Consider the following 14,706-nt stretch of genomic DNA (forward strand, 5'->3'; position numbering starts at 1 on the left):
TCTCTCTCACTCTCTCCCTGTCTCGCTGTCTCGCTCCCTGTCTCTCTCTCACTCTCTCCCTGTCTCGCTGTCTCGCTCCCTGTCTCTCTCTCTCTCTCTCTCTCTCTCTCTCTCTCTCTCTCTCTCTCTCTCTCTGTCTCTCTCTCTCTCTCTCTGTCTCTCTCTCTGTTTCTCTCTGTCTCTGTTTCTCTCTCTCTCTCTCTCTCTCTCTCTCTCTCTCTCTCTCTCTCTCTCATTGTCTCTCTTTCTCTCTATTTTTCTCTCTCTTTTTCTCTCTCTCTCCCTGTCTCTCTCTCTCTCTCTCTCTCTCCCTGTCTCTCTTTCTCTCTCTCAATCTATCCATCCTTCTTTCTCTCTCTCCCTCCAGGTGAGACAGAGGAAGTCCGGTCTGTAGTCTGTGGGGCTCGGTCAGAGGGGAGCGTATGAGGAGTCAGAGAGCAGAGACTACCCCTGATCTGTCCTGATATCACAGAGCCACACCGGCAACGCACCCGGAAACGCACCCGAAAACTCACCCGGCAAAGCACCCGGAAACGCACCCGAAAACTCACCCGGGTCACAAAAGGAGACAAACAAGGAGCCCCCACTCCTCCTGCAGGCATGGTAAGTAGTGTGTGTGTGTGCTTGCATGAGTGTGTGTTTCTGCCTGTGCAAGTGCTTCCTGTCAGAATGTGTATGATGAGTGAGGAGTATCAATATGTTAATCTATTCTGTTTCTACAGTAGACGTAGAGCTCAATACAGTTATGAGTTATTGTTCGGTGGAGATACTTGTTTAACCTGGGAAGTCTGCAACATCCATGCTTTTGATTTATTTAACATATTTTACTGGCCAGTTCAGTTGAAAACAAAGTCTTATTTACAACGATGCCCTGGAAAGTGGAAAGAGGCAAAAGGCCAGCATACATGGTCCCTAGTGTTAGTAATGTCAGTGTGAAGACAGAGTTTTGTGCTTTAGGTCAGAAGTAGGTGGATGAGGTGTGTAATATTACACACAATATTGTGTAATATTACTCTGATCAGACAACTGTGCACCTAGACTTGGGCCATGACTTGGTTTATCAACGGGGAGGGAGAGGGGACAAATAGAGATAGTAGAGGAAGTGAGCGAGAGAGGATTTCAGGAACACGTTGGAGAAAGGAGAGGAAGAACAAAATGGAGAGAACAAGAGAGGAGAAAACAAGTGAGGTAGAGAGAGAGAGGAAGGAGAGAGAATGAGAAAGAGAGGAAGAGAACAAGGGATGGAGAGTGGTGGAGGAAGAGCGAGAGAGAGTGGAGGAAGTGAGAGAGAGTGGTAGAGGAAGAGAGGGATAGGTAGAGGAAGAGGGATAGGTGGAGGAAGAGAGGGATCGGTGGAGGAAGAGAGGGATAGGTGGAGGAAGAGAGGGATAGGTGGAGGAAGAGAGGGATAGGTGGAGGAAGAGAGGGATAGGTGGAGGAAGAGAGGGATAGGTGGAGGAAGAGAGGGATAGGTGGAGGAAGAGAGGGATAGGTGGAGGAAGAGAGGGATAGGTGGAGGAAGAGAGGGATAGGTGGAGGAAGAGAGGGATAGGTGGAGGAAGAGAGGGATAGGTGGAGGAAGAGGGAGAGAGGAAGAGGGAGAGAGGAAGAGGGAGAGAGGAAGAGGGAGAGAGGAAGAGGGAGAGAGGAAGAGGGAGAGAGGTGGAGGAAGAGGGAGAGAGGTGGAGGAAGAGGGAGAGAGGTGGAGGAAGAGAGAGAGAGGTGGAGGAAGAGAGAGTGGTGGGAAAAAGAGAGAGAGAGAGTGAGTGGTGGGAGAAGAGACAGAGAGTTGTGGGAGAGAGAGTGGAGGAAGAGAGAGAGTGTGGTGGAGGAAGAGAGAGAGTGTGGTGGAGGAAGAGAGAGAGTGTGGTGGAGGAAGAGAGAGAGTGTGGTGGAGGAAGAGAGAGAGTGTGGTGGAGGAAGAGAGAGAGTGTGGTGGAGGAAGAGAGAGAGTGTGGTGGAGGAAGAGAGAGAGTGTGGTGGAGGAAGAGAGAGAGTGTGGTGGAGGAAGAGAGAGAGTGTGGTGGAGGAAGAGAGAGAGAGAGGTGGAGGAAGAGAGTGAGAGAGAGATTGATGGTTCTTACCCCTGACTCTGAAGTTGAGCCCCAGGGGAGCACAGACAGCACCATTAATTATTAAAAGGGAGGGAGGGGTGGAGGTGCTGGGAGGGCAGGAGGTGTATAGGAGGCGTTCATAAATAACCCTGGATAATGAGGGCTGTGCTCACCATAGCTAGGCTGTTTAGGAAACACACACACACACACACTGATCAATGTGCACGCACGCACGCGCACACACACACACACACACACACACACACACACACACATACAACACCACGCCACACCACGTAATAGGGTTGGGCAGTATCCAGAGTTCTATACCTTTATACTGTGCCATCCCAGGATATACGGTATTACCAGTAGTGCACACAAGGAGCTGTATATATATTTTTATTACTAAAAAATACCCCCAAAAACGCCACTTACCAGAATGCTAACATAATGATGCTTACCTAGGATGCTAGGTAAATGCTAAAGATCACATGTATTACTAGGACAGACAACCCAGCTCAATAAGTTGTGCAAATATCTCAAAACGCAGTTTGTAGCACTCACAAACAAATGTTATCGTAATCCAGGAATGGATTGTCTCTGATGCTGCTACCAAGACGCTTGAGCTGGCAAACTAACGTTAGATATTAAGGTGTAATGTAGTACATATAGCACTACATTAGTAGTGAATTTCATACAAGTGTAACTTGATCACCTCACTTATTTAGTTCGCTGCATAGACGACTCACCTCACGAAGCTCCCATTTAGCTCTTTGTTGCTTCTTTGTAAACAAACACACGTGACTGGCTCAAACTGCTGTTTTGGGAAACTAGCACCTGTTTTATGGGGATGAGGTAGGTAGATTGGGTGGGCTATTTACAGATGGACTATGTACAGCTGCATTGATCGGTTAGCTGATCAGATAGCTGATGTTTAAAGTTAGTGAGGGAAATGTAAGTCTCCAGCTTCAGTGATTTTCGTTCCACTCACTGGCAGCAGAGAACTGTAAGGAAAGGTGGCCAACGGAGGTGTTGGTTTTGGGGATGACCAGTGAGATATACCTGCTGTAGCGCGTGCTACGGGTGTGTGTTGTTATCTTGACCAGTGAGCTGAGATAAGGCGGAGCTTTACCTAGCATGGACTTGTATATGACCTGGAGCCAGTGGGTCTGGCAGCGAATATGTAGCGAGGGCCAGCCGACTAGAGCATACAGGTTGTGGTGGTGGGTGGTATAAGGGGCTTTGGTGACAAAACAGATGGCACTGTGATAGACTGCATCCAGTTTGCTGAGTAGAGTATTGGAAGCTATTTTGTAGATGATCGGTAGGAGAGTCAGTTTTACTACGGTAAGTTTGGCGGCGTGAGTGAAGGAGGCTTTGTTGCGAAATAGGAAGCCGATTCTAGATTTGATTTTGGATTGGAGATGTTTGATATGAGTCTGGAAGGAAAGTTTACAGTCTAGCCAGACACCTAGGTATTTATAGTTGTCCACTTATTCTAGGTCAGAACTGTCCAGAGTAGTGATGCTAGTCGGGCGGACGGGTGCAGGCAGCGAACGGTTGAAGAGCATGCATTTGGTTTTACTAGGGTTTCAGAGCAGTTGGAGGCCACGGAAGGAGTGTTGTATGGCATTGAAGCTTGTTTGGAGGTTAGTTAACACAGTGTCCAAAGAAGGGCCAGATGTATACAGAATGGTGTCGTCTGTGTAGAGGTGGATCAGGGAATCACCCGCAGCAAGAGCAACATCATTGATATATACAGAGTAAATAGTCGGCACGAGAATTGAACCCTGTGGCACCCCCAGAGGTCCGGACAACAGGCCCTCCGATTTGACACACTGAATTTTGTCTGCGAAGTAGTTGGTGAACCAGGCGAGGCAGTCATTTGAGAAACCAAGGCTATTGAGTCTGCCGATAAGAATATGGTGATTGACAGAGTCAAAAGCATTGGCCAGGTCGATGAAGACGGCTGCACAGTACTGTATTTTAATCGATGGCGGTTATGATATCGTTTAGTACCTTGAGCGTGGCAGAGGTACACCCGTGACCAGCTTTGGAACCGGATTGCACAGCGGAGAAGGTACGGTGGGATTTGAAACGGTCAGTGATCTGTTTATTAACTTGGCTTTCACAGACTTTAGAAAGGCAGGGCAGGATGGATATAGGTCTGTAACAGTTTGGGTCTAGAGTGTCACCCCCTTTGAAGAGGGGGATGACTTTCCAATCTTTTGGTATCTCAGACGATACGAAAGAGAGGTTGAACAGACTGGTAATAGGGGTTGCAACATTGGCGGCGGATAGTTTTAGGAAGAGAGGGTCCAGATTGTCTAGCCCAGCTGATTTGTACGGGTCTAGGGTTTTGCAGCTATTTCAGAACATCTGCTATCTGGATTTGGGTGAAGTAGAAGCTGGGGAGGCTCGGGCAGGTAGCTTGCGGGGGGTGCAGAGCTGTTGGTCGGGGTTGGGGTAGCCAGGAGGAAAGCATGGCCAGCCGTAGAGAAATGCTTATTGAAATGTTCGATTATCATGGATTTATCGGTGGTGACCGTGTTACCTAGCCTCAGTGCAGTGGGCAGCTGGGAGGAGGTGCTCTTGTTCTCCATGGACTTTACAGTGTCTCAGAACTTTTTGGAGTTTGTGCTACAGGATGTACATTTCTGTTTGAAAAAGTTAACCCACTGTTCCTCGGGAGGCCGTCATTGTAAAAATGTGTGTGCTCTTAACTGTCTTGCCTAGTTAAAAAAGGTTCAAGTTAAGAAAAGCTTCATAGTACTGGTAAGCTTCATAGCACCGGTAAGCTTCATAGCACCGGTAAGCTTCATAGCACCGGTAAGCTTCATAGCACCGGTAAGCTTCATAGCACCGGTAAGCTTCATAGCACCGGTAAGCTTCATAGCACCGGTAAGCTTTATAGTACCGGTAAGCTTCATAGCACCGGTAAGCTTCATAGCACCGGTAAGCTTCATAGCACCGGTAAGCTTCATAGCACCGGTAAGCTTCATAGCACCGGTAAGCTTTATAGCACCGGTAAGCTTTATAGTACCGGTAAGCTTCATAGCACCGGTAAGCTTCATAGCACCGGTAAGCTTTATAGCACCGGTAAGCTTCATAGCACCGGTAAGCTTCATAGCACCGGTAAGCTTCATAGCACCGGTAAGCTTCATAGCACCGGTAAGCTTCATAGCACCGGTAAGCTTCATAGCACCGGTAAGCTTTATAGTACCGGTAAGCTTCATAGCACCGGTAAGCTTCATAGCACCGGTAAGCTTTATAGTACCGGTAAGCTTCATAGCACCGGTAAGCTTTATAGTACCGGTAAGCTTCATAGCACCGGTAAGCTTCATACAGGCAAATTATATAACAGACGAAATGATGAATGTGATCTGCTTTATCTATTACCTAGTGCACAAGTTGACTGCAGGTATTTATTTTAAAAGTACTAATATTCAAAGCCCAAAACACATCACTAACCAGAATGCTAACAAAATGCAAATATGTACTGTGTCCTCATAGAGAATGCTAACTAAATGCTAACGACTGCATTGCGAACATTTTGTACAGTTTCTGACCTAAACTATGTTAGTATAAAAGTAACTAAAAAATTATTCTCACATTTTCTGCAAGCACAAAACGAATATTAGGCAGCAAGGCTCTTGATCCAGGAAAGGATTCTCTGCTGTTACCTCGCAAATGCTTCATTTTGGAAGAAGCTAACCACTTAGCTATAAACGTACTAGCTACTAAATTAGCAAACCAAATGCACAACTGCAGAGCATTTAGAAGATTTTAGGCAGTTAAGTTAATAGTTATAAGATATCTAGCTGGCAAACATTTAGTTGTGAATTCCATACCATACTTCGATTACCTGGCGCATGCTGCATGACTACAAGGCTCTGGTCTCTCATCGTTGTGTGCTTGTAAACAAACACGACGTGACACGTGACTGGGGACAGCTAAATATTAATGTGACAGGTGAAATTAAGAATGCAATGTTCTTTATCTCCTAACATATTGCTCAAGTTGACTGCAGGCATTTACTTAAAAAGTTGCTAGAAATATTGAAATTTATAAAAAACAATTTTTAAAATAAATAGTTTCCACGGTATTGAAAAACCATCCAGTGGCTTTTTCCAAATATCCCAGTATACGGTATATACTGAATACCTCCAAAGCCTACCACACCACTCATACCACACACCACAGCACACCACACTACAGAGCCCTGCTTCCTTATTGTTTTTTAATTTGATTTTATAATTTATGGAGACACACACACACACACACACACAGACACAATCCGTCTGGCTTCTATATCTCTATTGACTTCTCAGAGAGAGTGTTGAGACCTTGTTATACTCCTCAGTTCCTCCTCAGCTCTGCTCTGGCCAGGACAGAATGAATATCATTAGTGATCTAGGATTAGGTCCCGCCTGTTATTCATTATGATTTAAAAGATCCAAATGGATCCTAGTTTTGTGTTGTAGTTCTGGAACATGGAATATTATCCTTAGCAATGCGCGCTGGGTATTGTAGTGTTTATGGTAGAAGTGTGTAAAATGGCAGTTGCTGTCAGGACCTCAAACTGAGCTAGGACTTACTGATTGATTGTGTGTGTGTGTGTGTGTGTGTGTACACAGTATACTGGATCTCTCATTGTCTCTCTCGATACCAGATTTATAGTGGTTGACTGACCCCACTCGCTGAGACTAAGTAATTGGGAAAAGGATCCGGCTTTCTGTGTGTGTGCCTTGCCCTGCGCGCGTGTGTGTGGTAATTTGAAAGGTTGTTAAAACCACAATAAAACGGGGCCATCTTTTGTGCAGGAGCTACCAAGCGTTGTGCTGATAAATCACAGGCTGAATTTTTTATGCAATCTGCCCTGGGCTGGTCCTATCCCTCTCCTCTCTCCTCCATGTCACTCTGCTGCCCTGCCCTTCCATGACCCTGGATACATTCATCACATACAGCATCACTCTGTTCACCCAACACTTACTATGGCCATGTGATACACACAAGTGTGCGAAACACTCCACATGGCACACACACACACACACACACACACACTTACTACTATACCTTTTACATTTTACACTCACAATAGGAATGGTACACACACATCACTGAACAGTATGCGCATTGTTCCCGAGAGAGCAACTCTCTCTCTCTCTGCACACTAGTTATTGTATACAAAACGTTAACATGATGTTATTTCCTTAACGTTAAGAAAATCCCTAATGGGACAATGTATTTCATTTTATTTTATTGTTGTATATTTTTTTTACACAATATTAAAATCACAGTGCAGCTGGCCTGCCTGCTCTTTCTCTCAGCTAATAATGCGAGAGTACGTTCAGTCTTCGGTCTATTGCATGTAGAATATCCTAGCCTATTAATGGCACTGATGTTTTATTGACTATTCATTGATGATAGGCCCTGTTTTACAGAAGTTGCGAGACATTACACGGCAAAAATTGCGAAATACGTCTGCCTGGTGACCTTCCTTCTGCTGTGTCCCTTCCTTCTGCTGTGTCCCTTCCTTCTGCTGTGTACCTTCCTTCTACTGTGTCCCTGCCTTCTACTGTGTCCCTTCCTTCTCTGTGTCCCTTCCTTCTGCTGTGTCCCTTCCTTCTGCTGTGTCCCTTCCTTCTGCTGTGTCCCTTCCTTCTGCTGTGTCCCTTCCTTCTCTGTGTCCCTTCCTTCTACTGTGTCCCTTCCTTCTACTGTGTTCCTTCCTTCTACTGTGTCCCTTCCTTCTCTGTGTCCCTTCCTTCTCTGTGTCCCTTCCTTCTCTGTGTCCCTTCCTTCTCTGTGTCCCTTCCTTCTACTGTGTCCCTTCCTTCTACTGTGTCCCTTCCCGACTCTGTCCGTCCTTCTACTGTGTCCCTGCCTTCTACTGTGTCCCTTCCTTCTACTGTGTCCCTTCCTTCTACTGTGTCCCTTCCTTCTACTGTGTCCCTTCCTTCTACTGTGTCCCTTCCTTCTCTGTGTCCCTTCCTTCTACTGTGTCCCTTCCTTCTACTGTGTCCATTCCTTCTACTGTGTCCCTTCCTTCTCTGTGTCCCTTCCTTCTCTGTGTCCCTTCCTTCTCTGTGTCCCTTCCTTCTACTGTGTCCCTTCCTTCTACTGTGTCCCTTCCCGACTCTGTCCCTTCCTTCTACTGTGTCCTTCCTTCTACTGTGTCCCTGCCTTCTACTGTGTCCCTTCCTTCTACTGTGTCCCTTCCCTGCTTTGTCCGTCCTTCTACTGTGTCCCTGCCTTCTACTGTGTCCCTGCCTTCTACTGTGTCCCTTCCTTCTACTGTGTCCCTTCCTTCTACTGTGTCCCTTCCTTCTACTGTGTCCCTTCCTTCTCTGTCCGTCCTTCGCTTGCTCGCTATGAAGGATGCATGTGTTTGTTCTCAGAAGTACTTCAAATAATCAGTCTTCTCCATTCCAAAAATTCTGAATCTTAGGAGTCGATTCCTGGCAGAAGATGTTTTCTTTCTAGTAAACGTCTTGGTAAATCACGGTATTTAACAAACTTTAAAGTACTTTTTTTAGGAGAGAGTGGTCTCTACATTATTTGATTGACAGTTCTGGTCGCCTGTTGATGGACGTTAGTCCCGCTGTAGAAGTGGCATTCACTTACAGACAAGTAAAATGGCCGTTTAGTTGCGCTTCGAAATGATCTCCAGAGAAGGTTTTGTGTCGGCATTTAAAAGCTGTAGTGTACCCTTCCAGACTGACATGCATGCCGTAGTGTACCCTTCCAGACAGACACGCATGCCGTAGTGTACCCTTCCAGACTGACATGCATGCCGTAGTGTACCCTTCCAGACTGACATGCATGCCGTAGTGTACCCTTCCAGACAGACACGCATGCCGTAGTGTACCCTTCCAGACAGACACGCATGCCGTAGTGTACCCTTCCAGACAGACACGCATGCCGTAGTGTACCCTTCCAGACAGACACGCATGCCGTAGTGTACCCTTCCAGACAGACACGCATGCCGTAGTGTACCCTTCCAGACAGACACGCATGCCGTAGTGTACCCTTCCAGACAGACACGCATGCCGTAGTGTACCCTTCCAGACAGACACGCATGCCGTAGTGTACCCTTCCAGACAGACACGCATGCCGTAGTGTACCCTTCCAGACAGACACGCATGCCGTAGTGTACCCTTCCAGACAGACACGCATGCCGTAGTGTACCCTTCCAGACAGACACGCATGCCGTAGTGTACCCTTCCAGACAGACACGCATGCCGTAGTGTACCCTTCCAGACAGACACGCATGCCGTAGTGTACCCTTCCAGACAGACACGCATGCCGTAGTGTACCCTTCCAGACAGACACGCATGCCGTAGTGTACCCTTCCAGACAGACACGCATGCCGTAGTGTACCCTTCCAGACAGACACGCATGCCGTAGTGTACCCTTCCAGACAGACACGCATGCCGTAGTGTACCCTTCCAGACAGACACGCATGCCGTAGTGTACCCTTCCAGACAGACACGCATGCCGTAGCCGAGGTGCTTTCAAGGGTATATGACTGCAGTAGATAGAACTTCATTACCAGGCCCTAGCAGTCATACATACAGAATAGGACCATTGTTCTGCATTGATGTGGAATTTTATGATTTTTTGTTGTGGTTTTAACAGAAAAAATGGCTGTTTAAACATTAATCAAAATGTTCCATTTGTCACATTCCGAACCGCACACAATCTTTTGACCTTGAGACCTGGTCAGCCAGTTTATGGGGGAATAGCGAGGGTGTGTGTCTGTATGTGTGCGGGAACAGGGCTTTGCATGCTACCAGACCAGTAAGTGGTTAGCGTGCTACCAGACCAGTAAGTGGTTAGCGTGCTACCAGACCAGTAAGTGGTTAGCGTGCTACCAGACCAGTAAGTGGTTAGCGTGCTACCAGACCAGTAAGTGGTTGGACTGAAGATATTATTATTGGAGGGCAGTGCTGCACATTCACTACACAGCACAGCTCCACATGTATTACACCATCTAATGTGTTTATGTAATGTGGCTGACTGGCTTCAGCCGCAGTGGAGCGGTGAATGTCTTGTGTAATTGGTTTGGTGTAAAAGCAAGCATAGAGCAAAGGTAAATATAACACTCTTGTCAGTTGGAACGTATACACACACACACACACACACACAACAACATACTCGCTTCGCAGAGTCCGCTGTGTAAACACAAAAACACAGTCCATTTCATTTCATCTCACAATTATTAAACACAGTAGTCAAATAAATGTTAGTAATTACAGGTACACCATACCACACTGTGTATGTAGCCTCTTGATTTTTACCTTGTCAGCTCAGGGATTCAAACTTGCGGTTAAGGAGCCCGCCTGTTACGCGAATGCAGTAAGAAGCCAAGGTAAGTTGCTAGCTGGCATTAAACTTAATCAATCATAATCACTAGTTATAACTACACATGGTTGATGATATTACTAGTTTATCTAGCGCGTCCTGCGTTGCATATAATCCATGCGGTGGGTATTGGCGAAAAAGGACTGTCGTTGCTCCAATGTGTACCTAACCATAAACACCAATGCCTTTCTTAAAATCAATATACAGAATTATATATTTTTAAACCTGCATATTTAGCTAAAAGAAATCCAGGTTAGCAGGCAATATTAATCAGGTGAAATTGTGTCACTTCTCTTGTGTTCATTGCACGCAGAGTCAGGGTATATGCAACAGTTTGGGCAGCCTGGCTCATTGCAAACTAATTTGCCAGAATTTTACGTAATTATGACATAACATTGAAGGTTGTGCAATGTAACAAGAATATTTAGACTTAGGGATGCCACCCGTTAGATAAAATACGGAACGGTTCCGTATTTCACTGACAGAATAAACGTCTTGTTTTCGAGATGATGGTTTCCGGATTCGACCATATTAATGACCTAAGGCTCGTATTTCTGTGTGTTGTGTTATAATTAAGTCCATGATTTGATCGAGCAGTCTGACTGAGCGGTGGTAGGCAGCAGCAGGCTCGTAAGCATTCATTCAAACAGCACTTTTGTGCATTTTGCCAGAAGCTCTGCTGTTTATGACTTCAAACCTATTAACCCCCGAGATTAGGCTGGTGTAACGATGTGATGTGAAATGGCTAGCTAGTTAGCGGGGTGCGCGCTAATAGCGTTTCAAACGTCACTCGCTCTGAGACTTGGAGTAGTTGTTCCCCTTGCTCTGCATGGGTAACGCTGCTTCGAGGGTGGCTGTTGTCGTTGAGTTCCTGGTTCGAGCCCAGGGAGGAGCGAGAAGAGGGACGGAAGCTATACTGTTACACTGGCAATACTAAAGTGCCTATAAGAACATCCAGTAGTCAAAGGTATATGAAATACAAATGGTATAGAGAGAAATAGTCCTATAATTCCTATAATAACTACAACCTAAAACATCTTACCTGGGAATACTGAAGACTCATGTTAAAAGGAACCACCAGATTTCATATGTTCTCATGTTCTGAGCAAGGAACTTAAACGTTAGCTTTCTTACATAGCACATATTGCACTTTTACTTTCTTCTCCAACACTTTGTTTTTGCATTATTTAAACCAAATTGAACATGTTTCATTATTTATTTGAGGCTAAATTGATTTTATTGATGTATTCTATTAAGTGAAAATAAGTGTTCATTCAGTATTGTTGTAATTGTCATTATTACAAATAAATTGTAAAAATCGACAGATTAATCGGTATCGGCCTTTTTTGTCCTCCAATAATCGGTATCGGCGTTGAAAAATCATAATCGGTCGACCTCTAGTTTTGACAGCCCCCTCCTGACACACCACACACACACACACACACACACACACATTATTATAATTTATAAGGTCGAGCCTTTGGGTTCGTGGAGTGGCTGGCAAGTGGCAGGGAGTGTGGTGGTGTGAACTACTGTGTGCGTCTTGCTACAACGGAGGAGAGATCAGCTCTCAGACTCTCAAGGAAAAGGTTGTTTCCCTCATCCGTGAGATGCGCGCCATCCCTGTGGGGGGGAGATTGTGATTGAGAGGGTGTGTATGGGAGAATGTGCCTTGGACTTTAATTGTGTTATTTTTGTGTGTGAGGTCATTGTGTTCTTTACTCTCCCCCTCCCCCACAGAGGTCCTTCCGTTCGTTCGGTAATGATGACCGTCACGTCATGGCCAAGCACTCCTCCGTCTACCCATCATCGTCTGAGCTGGAGGCGGTCCAGACCCTGGTGTCAACCGTGGAGGGTGCCCTCAAACACGTCTCTGATTGGATAGACCAGAGCAACGTTCAATCAGTGCAGAGCAACAGCCAGACAGACGCAGCAGTCGGCCAGACAGACGTTCAGTCAGACGCAGCAGTCGGCCAGCCCAACCCCACAGACAGCCCGGTGCCAAAGGATGGTAGCTGTGACCATGACGATGACCTTAACGACGACCCCAGTCTTAGTCCCAGAGCCAGCCCAGATGACTCCACAGACGGCGGTAGCAGGTGGGAAACTGGTTCTAACCGATGCATGATGGTCACCAGGTGACTGCTGGTTAGACTAAAAATGTTGGTCTTCAGGTCCTGACATATTTTTATGATCTTGTTGATTTTATGAGGTTTTTGTGATGTTTTTTGGGTTTAAATAATTGCAAACCCCAAATTTGACCTAGGTCTGATAGGTGGTTTAAATGTTTAGAGTGTAACCTGGCTTTCTGTCTGTTATCCTCAGTGAGCCCAGTGGAGGTGTTCTGTGTGGCGTGATGAGGATCGGCCTGGTGGCTAAAGGTCTGCTCATCAAACAGGACATGGACCTGGAGCTGGTGCTGATGTGTAGAGAGAAACCAACAGAGACACTGCTGTGTGCTGTCTGTGATAACCTGCCGCTGCAGATACAGGTAAGAGAGAGTGAGACACACACACACACACTGTGGCATATTCGGCTCATGTATTCTCCTTCTGTTGATAATAAACACTCAACACCTGTGTGCAAAAGGTAGATGGACTTTTGTAATGTAGTAAATACTGGCCCAACATCCTTTAAGAAGTCAGTCAGTCCTCCTTACCCCAGCATCATCCTTCCTGTAAGAAGTCAGTCAGTCCTCCTTACCCCAGCATCATCCATCCTGTAAGAAGTCAGTCAGTCAGTCCTCCTTACCCCAGCATCATCCATCCTGTAAGAAGTCAGTCCTCCTTAACCCAGCATCATCCATCCTGTAAGAAGTCAGTCAGTCAGTCCTCCTTACCCCAGCATCATCCATCCTGTAAGAAGTCAGTCAGTCAGTCCTCCTTACCCCAGCATCATCCATCCTGTAAGAAGTCAGTCAGTCAGTCCTCCTTACCCCAGCATCATCCATCCTGTAAAAGTGTGTGCTCTGTAAAGTCACAATGGGCATGGCAGAATCTAAAAGAAGGCTAGGGGCAGAATCAGAGAGTAGGCTAGGGGCAGAATCAGAGAGTAGGCTAGGGGCAGAATCAGAGAGTAGCCTAGGGGCAGAATCAGAAAGTAGCCTAGGGGCAGAATTAGAGAGTAGCCTAGGGGCAGAATCAGAGAGTAGCCTAGGGGCAGAATCAGAGAGGAGGCTAGGGGCAGAATCTAAAAGTAGGCTAGGGGCAGAATCAGAAAGTAGCCTAGGGGCAGAATCAGAGAGTAGCCTAGGGGCAGAATCAGAGAGTAGCCTAGGGGCAGAATCAGAAAGTAGCCTAGGGGCAGAATCAGAGAGTAGCCTAGGGGCAGAATCAGAGAGTAGCCTAGGGGCAGAATCAGAAAGTAGCCTAGGGGCAGAATCAGAGAGTAGGCTAGGGGCAGAATCAGAAAGTAGCCTAGGGTCAGAATCAGAGAGTAGGCTAGGGTCAGAATCAGAGAGTAGGCTAGGGGCAGAATCAGAGAGTAGGCTAGGGGCAGAATCAGAAAGTAGCCTAGCGGCAGAATCAGAGAGTAGGCTAGGGGCAGAATCAGAGAGTAGGCTAGGGGCAGAATCAGAGAGTAGGCTAGGGGCAGAATCAGAGAGTAGGCTAGGGGCAGAATCAGAGAGTAGGCTAGGGGCAGAATCAGAGAGTAGGCTAAGGGCAGAATCAGAGAGTAGGCTAGGGGCAGAATCAGAGAGTAGCCTAGGGGCAGAATCAGAGAGTAGCTAGGGGCAGAATCTAAAAGTAGGCTAGGGGCAGAATCAGAGAGTAGGCTAGGGGCAGAATCAGAGAGTAGGCTAGGGGCAGAATCAGAGAGTAGGCTAGGGGCAGAATCAGAGAGTAGGCTAGGGGCAGAATCAGAAAGTAGCCTAGGGGCAGAATCAGAGAGTAGCCTAGGGGCAGAATCAGAGAGTAGCCTAGGGGCAGAATCAGAGAGGAGCCTAGGGGCAGAATCAGAGAGTAGCCTAGGGGCAGAATCAGAGAGTAGCCTAGGGGCAGAATCAGAGAGTATGCTAGGGGCAGAATCAGAGAGTAGCCTAGGGGCAGAATCAGAGAGTAGGCTAGGGACAGAATCAGAGAGTAGGCTAAGGGCAGAATCAGAGAGTAGGCTAGGGGCAGAATCAGAGAGTAGGCTAAGGGCAGAATCAGAGAGTAGGCTAAGGGCAGACGTCGTGGAGAGGGCAGCAACAGAAGCAGAGAGAGGAGAACATACTGTTGTATTAATACGCTGCTAGCATGTGTAATTAATATAGAAGTGTCAGCCAGGAGATTTACTAATTAGT

The 14,706-nt window shown here is 46.6% G+C and overlaps 1 protein-coding gene across 4 annotated transcripts in view; it reads left to right on the forward strand.

Moving 5' to 3' along the window:
- Positions 1–14,706, forward strand: part of LOC139422738 (spermatid perinuclear RNA-binding protein-like) — a 186,157-nt gene that overhangs the window by 123,598 nt on the left and 47,853 nt on the right. For all 4 annotated transcript variants that reach the window (XM_071174051.1, XM_071174053.1, XM_071174049.1 and 1 more), the window contains exons 3-5: positions 368–603; positions 12,162–12,520; positions 12,747–12,912. In XM_071174051.1, the coding sequence (XP_071030152.1) occupies positions 601–603; positions 12,162–12,520; positions 12,747–12,912 (528 nt within the window). In that variant the 5' untranslated portion in view covers positions 368–600. The remainder of the gene's footprint in view (positions 1–367; positions 604–12,161; positions 12,521–12,746; positions 12,913–14,706) is intronic.

This window comes from Oncorhynchus clarkii, chromosome 12 (genome assembly GCF_045791955.1).
Source record: "Oncorhynchus clarkii lewisi isolate Uvic-CL-2024 chromosome 12, UVic_Ocla_1.0, whole genome shotgun sequence".
In the NCBI taxonomy this organism is placed as follows: Eukaryota; Metazoa; Chordata; class Actinopteri; order Salmoniformes; family Salmonidae; genus Oncorhynchus; species Oncorhynchus clarkii.